At 37.0% G+C, this 11,065-nt stretch overlaps 1 protein-coding gene across 9 annotated transcripts in view; it reads left to right on the top strand.

Annotated features, from left to right (window-relative positions):
• Positions 1 to 12: 12 nt before the first annotated feature.
• Positions 13 to 11,065, top strand: part of Bora (BORA aurora kinase A activator) — a 29,624-nt gene continuing 18,571 nt past the window's right edge. For 2 of the 9 annotated variants that reach the window (XM_074043241.1, XM_074043242.1), the window contains exons 1-5: positions 118 to 339; positions 1,181 to 1,348; positions 4,654 to 4,760; positions 7,988 to 8,033; positions 10,712 to 10,793. In XM_074043241.1, the coding sequence (XP_073899342.1) occupies positions 1,196 to 1,348; positions 4,654 to 4,760; positions 7,988 to 8,033; positions 10,712 to 10,793 (388 nt within the window). In that variant the 5' untranslated portion in view covers positions 118 to 339; positions 1,181 to 1,195. The other 7 variants (XM_074043238.1, XM_074043239.1, XM_074043240.1 and 4 more) reach the window with 7 other exon arrangements.

The following is an 11,065-nucleotide window of genomic DNA, read 5'->3' as shown; positions in this document are numbered from 1 at the left end:
CACACCGCGCGTCCCGGCTCACGCCGGGCAGGCTCCGCCCCCTCGCGCCCGTCGCCAGCGTGAGGCTGCGTTGATTTGAATTTGGAGCCTCGTTACTCAGCGCGGAATGTAGAGCGAGGAGTTGGCATTCGAATTTACCACGCCGCCTCGTCGCGATTGGTCGGTTTGCGGACAGCGGTGCGTCGTGATTGGCTAGTTGCTCCCTCAGCCCCGAGGCCTGGTTGGCCTAAGTCTGCGCGGAAGCGGGGAGTTAAAGAGTCTGCCTGTCGTGGGAGCTCACCTGGCCCGGGGAGCCCTGGAGGTGGTGTCGAGGGGCTCCTTTTTGTAGGCGGCCGGTAGGTACGTTCTTTGTAGCTCCTGGCCCTTTCTCCTTTCTCGAATTGGAGAGCTCACTTTTCCCAGCTCTAGTCTGCCGGCCCGCCTAGGTGTGACTGGGAGCAGCAGGGAGAAGCTGGCGAAAAGAGGGGCGCCCGGAAAGGGTGACTGCCTAGGCTTGGGGTGACATCTCCGAGGCTCACCCAGGAAGCCAGCTGTACCCCGCCCGTCCGGAGTAGCTTCTTCGCTTTCTCTGGCCGTGGCCCCTCTAACTGGAGGTAAAGCAGTCGGCTCGGCATGCGGGGTGAGGGAGGCGGAAGGGCTGCGAAGGTGGGATGTTTGCAGGGCAATCAGCACAGTGAATTCTGAAGACCGATCGGTCATGCCCAGTCGCGAGTCGGGCACAGGAGGGAGCCCGTGCACCAGCTTCCCCAGCTCTTGCCTGCTACAAGGAGTTGTCTGAAAACAACTTCGGTTAGGTAGGGAATTACTGGGGTATTGGGAAGATGGCTGTAGTGTTTAGTCTTGAGTGAATTAAAAAACCGCAAGGAGAAAGTCGTTTACTTGGAAAGGGACTTGTTCCTGTTGTACCATTGCGATGCCTCAAGGCACTGGACTTCTCTGAGTTCGTTCATTCCTCTGCAAAGTGAGAGCACTAGTGCCTTACCCCTCTAGCTTCGAAGGTTATTTCGAGGATCGCTTGAAAAAATGTGTCATGCTTTTTTGTAAACTGTAAAGTAACACCAAGAGGCTAAGGTTTTGAGTTGATTCTTTTTGTGAAATGTGTATTGGTTGACTGTATTTTAATCGTCAAGATTAATGTCTATGGTACTTTCTAATTTGTATACTTCTGATTTCTTTTTAGTCTGCTTTCTGTGCTATGGGAGATGTCAAAGAACTCAATATGCAAATAACGCCGGAAACTCCAGGAAGGATCCCTGTTTTAAATCCTTTTGAAAGTCCTAGCGATTATTCTAATCTCCATGAACAAACACTTGCCAGTCCTTCTGTTTTTAAATCCACAAAACTACCGGTAAGTTATTCTTTACTACTGTTTACAACTAAACTTAAATGGGCATAATTACAAATAATTGAAAATGTTAATATCTTTTACAAGGTAAGAGAAAAATACATCACGGAATATGTATAAATGCAATATGCTTTTTAAATTGTAGTGTTCATTATAATCTAGTTATAAGTTAGCTAGAAAAGTTTTCGGTTAGCATTTGCTTTTTAAAAAAAATTTAATAAAGTTTTGATACATAAAAACACAAAAATTGTACATATTTATGGAGTAGCATGTGATGCTTCGATGCATGTATGCATTGTGAAATGTTTCAGTCAGGGTAAGGTATCAATATTTGTCATTTGTGGTGTAAAAATTCAAAATCCTAGCTTTTTAAATACACACTATGTTATTGTTATATATAGACACCCTAATGTGCAGTAGCACCCTGTCTAGCTGCTACCTATCTGGTGGTACCTATCTAGCATTTGCTTTTTTGTAATGCAAGGGATTATAGTTAGCTTACTGTAGTTTCAAGCATTGGTAGTCTGGTTGATGATATACACTAATATCAAATTAGAGGAGAAGCTGTGTTATCTAATTATGATTCTGATCTGTTCAGTGAGCATCGTTTCCATGCCTTTGTGCATCAGATACAGTGCTGAACACAGGGGTTACATAACCCTCAGAGCTTATACTCCAGTATAGGGAGCAACAGTTTTTTCTCCAGTCCAGGGACCAGACAGGAAATATAGGCTTTGCAAGTCATCTGGTCACCACTGAACTATTCAACCTTTATCTTATATCACAAAAGCAGCCACAGGTAAGGGATAAACAAATAAAATGTGGCTGTGTTCCAGTAAAGCTTATGGACACTGAAATTTGAATTTCATGTCATGAAATACAAATATCCTTTTGGGTTTTTTCCAGCCATTTAAAAATGTTGAAACCATTCTTAGCTTGAAAAGAAGCCAATCTACTACTAGGTGAGGTGATGCAAGTTTGTAATCCCAGGACTATAATCTTAGAGAGATACTGACCCTGTCCCTGTCTCAAGAAACCACCAACAAAAGTAGCCTAAATTGCTTATGTAGATAATTAAATAAGCAATTTCAAAATGGTGGAATTTTTGCTGTGGTTAGTGGTTAGCACCAGGGCAATATGGAAGGAAATATGTGTTTTTGGAGATTAGAAGAGGCTTCCTAACTGCATAATTTTACTCGTTTACCCTGGAGAAGTTCTTTTGAAGTCTCATCTGTTAGCCTAGTCGGTTACTAGGAAAATTGTATAACAAGCTGACTTTTCTGTTGCACTTCCATATCAGTTTGGACAGTGAGCAGGTATGCGCTCGAGAGGAGTTGAATCATTTTGCAGTTTTTATTGAATCATTTCATTAAAGTGGCTTCATGATTTTTAATTGAATCATGGTGCAGTTTTGTTATCTTTTAGTATTTATAAAAATAAAAGTGACAGCAATTTAATCATCAAAGCTAAAATGTTTGACATCTTGAGTTTTTAGGACTGAATTTTGCTAGAATATATTCCTAATTACAAATTGGAATGTGAGTAAGTTTTTTTTTTTTGTTTTTTGTTTTTTTTCATTTTTCTTTTATTATTCATATGTGCATACAAGGCTTGGTTCATTTCTCCCCCCTGCCCCCACCCCCTCCCTTACCACCCACTCCACCCCCTCCCGCTCCCCTCCTCAATACCCAGCAGAAACTATTTTGCCCTTATCTCTAATTTTGTTGTAGAGAGAGTATAAGCAATAATAGGAAGGAACAAGGGGTTTTGCTGGTTGAGATAAGGATAGCTATACAGGGCATTGACTCACATTGATTTCCTGTGCGTGGGTGTTACCTTCTAGGTTAATTCTTTTTGATCTCACCTTTTCTCTAGTTCCTGGTCCCCTTTTCCTATTGGCCTCAGTTGCTTTAAGGTATCTGCTTTAGTTTCTCTGCATTAAGGGCAACAAATGCTAGCTAGTTTTTTAGGTGTCTTACCTATCCTCACCCCTCCCTTGTGTGCTCTCGCTTTTATCATGTGCTCATAGTCCAATCCCCTTGTTGTGTTTGCCCTTGATCTAATGTCCACATATGAGGGAGAACATACGATTTTTGGTCTTTTGAGCCAGGCTAACCTCACTCAGAATGATGTTCTCCAATTCCATCCATTTACCAGCGAATGATAACATTTTGTTCTTCTTCATGGCTGCATAAAATTCCATTGTGTATAGATACCACATTTTCTTAATCCATTCGTCAGTGCTGGGACATCTTGGCTGTTTCCATAACTTGGCTATTGTGAATAGTGCCGCAATAAACATGGATGTGCAGGTGCCTCTGGAGTAACAGTCTTTTGGGTATATCCCCAAGAGTGGTATTGCTGGATCAAATGGTAGATCGATGTCCAGCTTTTTAAGTAGCCTCCAAATTTTTTTCCAGAGTGGTTGTACTAGTCTACATTCCCACCAACAGTGTAAGAGGGTTCCTTTTTCCCCGCATCCTCGCCAACACCTGTTGTTGGTGGTGTTGCTGATGATGGCTATTCTAACAGGGGTGAGGTGGAATCTTAGTGTGGTTTTAATTTGCATTTCCTTTATTGCTAGAGATGGTGAGCATTTTTTCATGTGTTTTCTGGCCATTTGAATTTCTTCTTTTGAGAAAGTTCTGTTTAGTTCACATGCCCATTTCTTTATTGGTTCATTAGTTTTGGGAGAATTTAGTTTTTTAAGTTCCCTGTATATTCTGGTTATCAGTCCTTTGTCTGATGTATAATTGGCAAATATTTTCTCCCACTCTGTGGGTGTTCTGTGAGTAAGTTTTTTGATTCAGTTGGATAATTGTATATGGAAAGGTAGCACTAGTTGCCATTCATAGTTATTTTAGGGATCAACTATTTTGTGAGCTTTTGAAGCTACATGTAGTTAGTACTTTGCTTACTTTAGCTCATTCTTAGTGAAAGTAAAGGCCTTTGACCTTTGATAACTCTCTAAGTGTTTTTATTTTCACATGGGAATGGTGTATTACTGTTGAGTGTTAATTGTGGAGTTTCTATACCTTTGTTAATTCTGTTGTGATTTTTATGCAATTTTTTAAATCACTTAGATAGAAGATTTTGATATTTTGTAAGACATGCAGTAAAAAAGGTTGACGGTGTGATTTGATTACCATTCATCAGTTAATTTAATGGTAAAATAGGATTTGAAAATACAAGCTTTAAGATATTTTTATATTGTAGCCATTCACATTATTTGTGAAGGTGACATTGGCTAGCATTTTGATAACTGTTTTAGTTCAATTTTACTCATAAGCTCACTTTCTTTTGATAAGACTCCAGGGGAATTTAGATGGTCTATTGATCAACTTGCTGTTATAAATCCTGTAGAAATAGACCCAGAAGAGATTCATCGTCAAGCCTCGTACTTAAGTCATTCTCGGTAAGTTTTCCTTTCTTTCAGTGGAATGTAATAGCATACTGTTAGGTGAAGAGAGATTGTATATTGTTAAAGTTGATGTTTGTATATGTAAGATATCAAGGAGGAAAAAGATTTGATGTGGATTGTTTTCCTATCAAAATGAGGGAGCTCAAAGAACTACATCCAGAAAGATTTCCTGGCTAATATTTCCAAATCTGGATAGGAATCCTTTTCTTTTAGAGATAACCTCTCTCTGCTACTTAGGAGACAGCTCTACCTCCCCAGCACTTTGTAAAGGGAGAGCATTTTAAAATTTTACCTTTTTCCATGGCTGTCACTTTGACGTGTTTATGTTTTGTTTTGTTTTTAGCATTTTGAAATAAAGTAAGATTCTGTTTAGTTGCTGTCTGTGCTTGGGGAAGCCTAAATTTAAAATCCCCTTAAGAAGACACATTGACTGGAAACAAGGTTTTCAGACATCATCCCACTTTAACATAGTTCACTGGGTGATGTGAATTAAATTTTCTTAAATTCTACATAATACCTGTGCATTCTTAACTTTGTTGGTGTTTGAGTGGGTTTTAGACATAACCTGCTGACTGACGCCCAATGGAGTGAGAATGTGCACTTCTTTAGGGGAATGGAGCCATTTGATTACAGATTGTTGGGTGGTACTGTTTACAGGTGAAGGCCCTTGTTTTCTAGTCTTTTTTTTAACATGTGAGAAAAATCAAATGATATGATGAGCTTTTAATTTTCTATCCTAACATAGATGCGTTGTTAGCCCAAAATAATGGGATCTTCCCCCTCTTTGACTTTAGAATTCATTTACACAAAGATGCACATATGTTGAGGTACTCTTGCAAAGACTTGTCTGTTTTGTCTACTCCACTACTCCATCCCTCCTTTGCTTGGCAACTTGATGACCATTCCCTCTAATTAATGTTCAGCTAAATTGCTATAGGAAAGGAATAGAATGAAGTACAGCATAAAAGGGTTTTAACTTAAATTTAAATAATAACCTCTGAAAGAGAAAAGACTAAAAGCAAATAAGTTGCTGTTCATGAGTGATTTTTTTTGTCTCACACAAGCTGTATACTTTGTCATTTTGCCTCATCCCTTCAATAGTTGAATTATGAACAACTATTAATACCCATCCACCAAGAGGTATTTATTGAGCACAGTGAGCCACTGTAAGAAACACTGAAACGTGTATCTGGACACTATACGATATTATTCTTGTACCGAAGATCTAATACAGTTAGACCACAATTCAACACAACATTTCTGCATTCACTAATGAATGATGTGTTATCTAGGTAGGTGTTTGTGTGCGCTGTGTTGTGCGCGTGCTTGCGCTCGCTCTCTCTTTCTCTCTCTCTCTCTCTCTTTCTCTCTCTCTCTCTCTCTCTCTCTCTCTCTCTCTCTCTCTCTACTGGGGCTTGATATCAGGGCCTTGTGCTTGAGCCATGCCCTGCAGTCCTTTTTTATTTTTAGTGTATTTTAGATAGGGTTTGCATTTTTTGCCTGGGCTTGCCTCAGACTACAGTTTTCCTACTTTCACCTCCCCAGAAGCCTGGATTACAGGTATGCACCACCATGCCTGACTTACTTTTGAGACAAGGTCTCACTGACTTTTTTGCCCATGCTGGCTTCTTTGTCTCTGCCTTCTGAGTAATAGGTATGTGCCACCATGCTTATTTCACTAGAGTAGGTTTTTAAAGGGAATCTTGGTTTATTTCAGTGGATAGTTTTATGATATAGGAGAGGGGGGAAAGAGTGGGAAAAATACTCATATAATTTACTAATGTAATTCAGCGAATGGTTATGACTTCTACTGAGGATAGTGAAAATTACTCTCAACAGAGCTTAGAAACAAGCAGTGACATCTGGTACCTCTTCTTAATTAATCAGAACTAGCTATGTCAGTTCTTGCCTTACTTCTCATGCCATAGCACACACAGAGAATGATATTATAAGGCCTGGTGGTGTAAACAAATGAGTCTTGTCCACACGAGAGGTGGCCAACCTTGAAGGTTTCCTTTCCTCCTCCCATCCCAAGGATCAGCGTTCAGAACACACAATACCTGTGTATACTGTTGGCTTCCATTGATCTGCTGATCAGGATGCTCTGCCCTAGCTGGCTTCTGAGAACATTTTATCATCTTAACCTGGCTCTACAATATTTGGCTGTAGTAATTTTTACTGCTTGCAGCAATATTCAAGTTCTTGAAGGCCCTCTGATGAGGTAAAACTAGATCAGAGCTTACTGTAAGCTAAAATAATTAGGCACAGTTATTTTAACCTGGTCATGACCATGATTAGTTGAAGAGAACTGAGTAACTGTTCTCAAAATGGCTGTCACTGGAGCTGGGATATGTGCGTTATCACCAGTTCACTTACTCATAATTCCCTTATTTGAAAAAAATCTATTTTATTTAAATTTCTGAAGTGTGTATGTTCTCATACAGGCTTTATGAAGCCAGGAACAAATATTTGCGTCAACACTTTCTAAAAAAAAAAAAAAATTGAAATTGTAAAAAAATGCTTGTCAAAATATGGATTTAATGTAAGCATTCCTTCTGAAACAGAGTAAAGAAGTGGTCTTGCAAGGCTAACTGCTCAGTTCTTGGCAAGTGTATGCCTTGTCTTTAAGACCCGACATTTTATATTAAATCTTATAGTTGAGAAGATCATGTTGCTATAATTTCATATCAAAGCGAAAAAAAGAATTCATTTGTACAGAATTTTACATTGTTGCTGTTGTATTTGAGAAATAATATTTTTGCCTGTTTACTCACAACTGTAAAGATAGCTTATTTTCTTCTATGTCAGAGTAAAAGTTTATCTTAAAGTTACCATTATAATAAACTTAATAAAATTGAAGAAAAAGAATTTGGGAAATTTTTAGATTTCTATCAAATGATAGAAATGTTGATTAAAGGACAGATTTCATTGAAATTATGTTGTTGGCAATGATTTAAATATATCAATGTAACTTTTCATAAAAAGTATTACTCATTCAAACTTTGAATTGAAAAGAGGGAGGTAAGCCTAATAAGTAAATGCTGAGTTTCAGAATACTGCCATTAACTAAATGTTTTAAGATACAATTTTTCTTTTAAAGTGAGCTTTAACAGTTGCCAGTTTTCAATGGAGGGAAATTATTTCTTTGAAAGATTATTATTTTAAATGTTCAATAAGCTGAAGTAATGGCATGGTTATTTTTCTTCTTTATCTCTGTATAGAATAGATAAAGATGTGGAAGACAAAAGACAAAAAGCCATTGAAGAGGTAACTTAACACTCTTACTGATCATTAAGCCAGTTAAGGATTAATTTTGCATGTGTGTCACCTCTTTTAGGAAGACTTTTTTCAAATCCTTCACTGTCCCATCTCCCCTCCAGTCCTTTCAGTCCCTCCCCAACTATGTTACGCACCCTTCTGTGCTCTTGAAAGACCTGTGATTTTTCAGCCATCTGGGTACCTCTTGTACTTTGTATCTATTGCAGTGATTGGCTTTGTACTTCTCTTCTCTAGATGGAGTACTTTTTTGCCAATGTTACGCTGTTTTCATCTTTTCATTCTCAGGGTCTGGTATGGCTTGACTTCCCCAAATCTTAAGAATATTGATTAGCAGAAAATTCCATTTCAAGTTGAAATTTAGATAAAGGAAGCTGAATACTTTTCAGGTCTTCAAAATCTAGATTGGTGATGTTTTTGTCTTTTGTTGCTGATACTTAGAATTTTTAAGGCAGAATATATTTCATGAAATAAAATGTCTTATTGCTAAGCATAATCTTAAGGTGGTTTGTTTCATGTAGGTTTTTTTTGACATAACTAAATTTTTCACTTTTTGCTTTTTTGTTTGCTGAATTCCTTCTAGAATGTAAGTAAGGATTATCAGTCTAGTTCTTTCCCTCAGAAAAATCTTTAGGGCATGGCAAAATTTCTGGGTTTTCCTGTTTCCCCTTTCTAGCTGCCTCTACCCACCTCTACTCCTTAGCTATATTTGGCTCTTCTGTATTGTACCCAAAAAACTGCAGCTATGGCATGTTCAGAGGTCAGGTGATACACTGGCCCCTCCTTCACTAACATGTCTAATGAAGATACTGCCTCCTTATGTTTCAGGTTATAGCCTAATGTTTAGAAAATAGTTTCATATGTTGTTCCTGCCAGACATTATTTACATCTTACTCTACATATAACTGCAAATTTTTGTGATTCAATCACTTAGTTTTCCCCAGCTGAATATTCTTATGCTCTTTCTAATTTTCTAGTGTCTTGGGAAATATGCTCTCTCTTTAGAATCCTTAAAGTTGTTTAAAGAGAAACTTAAGGAAATGAAGTCAGAGTGAAGATTAGGGTTACTATATCAGAAACAAATTTAATTTTTTCTTAACATTTTGACCAGTAGAATAATTATGTGTAAATAGTAAAAACAAAAACCTCAAAAGCAAAGAAAAACTATAAAATGAAAATGAAAAACTCTTGTTTCCCTCTCCCTCACTCTGAAGACAATTGCTTCAACATTTCTTGTGTTCGTTTGAGATTAATTTTATCCATATAACAGCATATATCCTTTAAATTTTTAAGTAGATATATTTATCCTTCTTGTACTGTTTAATGTCTTCTTTTTGCTTAATAATCTGTCTTAGATATTTTTGATAATCGCACACACAGATTTTTGTATTCTTATAGTAACAGTGTGAAAACCGGCCCCTGTTGATAGATGTTTAAGTTGTGTTTATTTGCATCACACTTTGTGGTGATTTGACCATGTATTTTGTGTACTTGAGGTGAACTTGCTAAGTCAGAATCTTTGTGCATTTTCAGTTTTGGTAGATATTGCCATATTACCCTCCTAAAAGATTATACCAGCTTATACTCCTTGTTCATTATGATACTGCTTTTTTTTTCTTATCAGCAATAATAGTCATTATCAAGCTTTTTAAATTTTGTGCTACTTGCTATTCTAAATGATATCTTATATGGATTTGTATTTTTTTTAATTTTGAGTAAACTTGTGTGTCACTTTATAAGTCCTTTATGTGTCTTTTGTGTGTATGTATAACTTGTCTATATCATCTCTTTCTCACTCCTTTTGTTTTTACATCTTTTCCTCCTATACTTAGAGGTAGTTAAACAAATTTTATCTCTGTCCTATGTGTATCAACTTAAAATGTTTTATCCTCAAAACATGGGGAAGGTAACAGTACTGCATTAGAAATGAAAGAAGAAAGAAATGTGTCCATATATTCTGTCTCCATTTGAGTGTACTGTCTAGCTGTGTACTGGTAAATGCTTAACCTCTGACCCTCTGTTTGTAGAAGGAGTGTGGTTTATAGTGATTGCTGCTATCCATGGTGTCATGGCCAATTTCAAGCTACTAATGTGACTTAACCAAATGGGAAAAGTGTAGTTGTAGACTACTGTGTATGGGAATTCCATCACATAGACACATAGGTGTAATTAACCTCAGGAGCATAGATATTGATAAATGTAATAAAATGAGATTTAAATATTTTTAATGTGATTCATTTATAAATTTGCAGTTTTATTTTTAAATTGGGCTTAACAACTGGTGTCCAAAAATTCCTGAAACTGTAATAATCAGATCTTGGGAGCCAGTCCAAGGTAGCTCCAGCACACCTTTCACACTAGCTTAGCTGTTGTATGTCTATCTCTTCCATTAGTCACCATCTACTTCAAAACAATTGAGAGAAAAAACTTTAAAATAATTTCTTTTTGACTAATGTCCTTAGCTTAATTTACATATTTCAAATGTAAGTGGTTTAAAGTATTAATACTTCCCTTTATATGGAATTTAATTTTTTTATGTTCTAGAAAACTTAAATACAACTAAAGTCACTATATGACATGATTGATTATTATTTGAATATAATGCAAATACCTTTTTTGCATTTGGGGGAAGAATCTATGCCTAATTAATATGACTTTAATGTTCCTAGTTTTTCACTAAAGATGTCATCGTCCCCTCTCCTTGGACTGACCATGACGGGAAACAGCTTTCAGAATATCATTCCAATAAATGTGAGTGTACTAAAAATCACATGAGTAAAAACAATAAAAATCATAAAGTCTTTAAAAAAGTCAGTGAATCTAAAGCAACATAGCTAAGTGCCAATTTGGCTGTTTGTGTAAGGAAATTAATTAAAATTAAACTTCTGGAAAACAGGACTTAACTCCTTTTAAGATAAAGATCAAAACTTGACTAAAAAATACTATATTTCTTTTACCTTTCTGTTCTGCTTTAGTTTCTTCATAACCGTTGTGAGTACCAGTTGCAGTGATGCTTATAGAAG

This window comes from Castor canadensis, chromosome 10 (genome assembly GCF_047511655.1).
Source record: "Castor canadensis chromosome 10, mCasCan1.hap1v2, whole genome shotgun sequence".
NCBI classification, from domain to species: Eukaryota; Metazoa; Chordata; class Mammalia; order Rodentia; family Castoridae; genus Castor; species Castor canadensis.
Note: the sequence above shows the minus strand (reverse complement) of the source record. Positions and strands in the feature narration are given on the sequence as shown.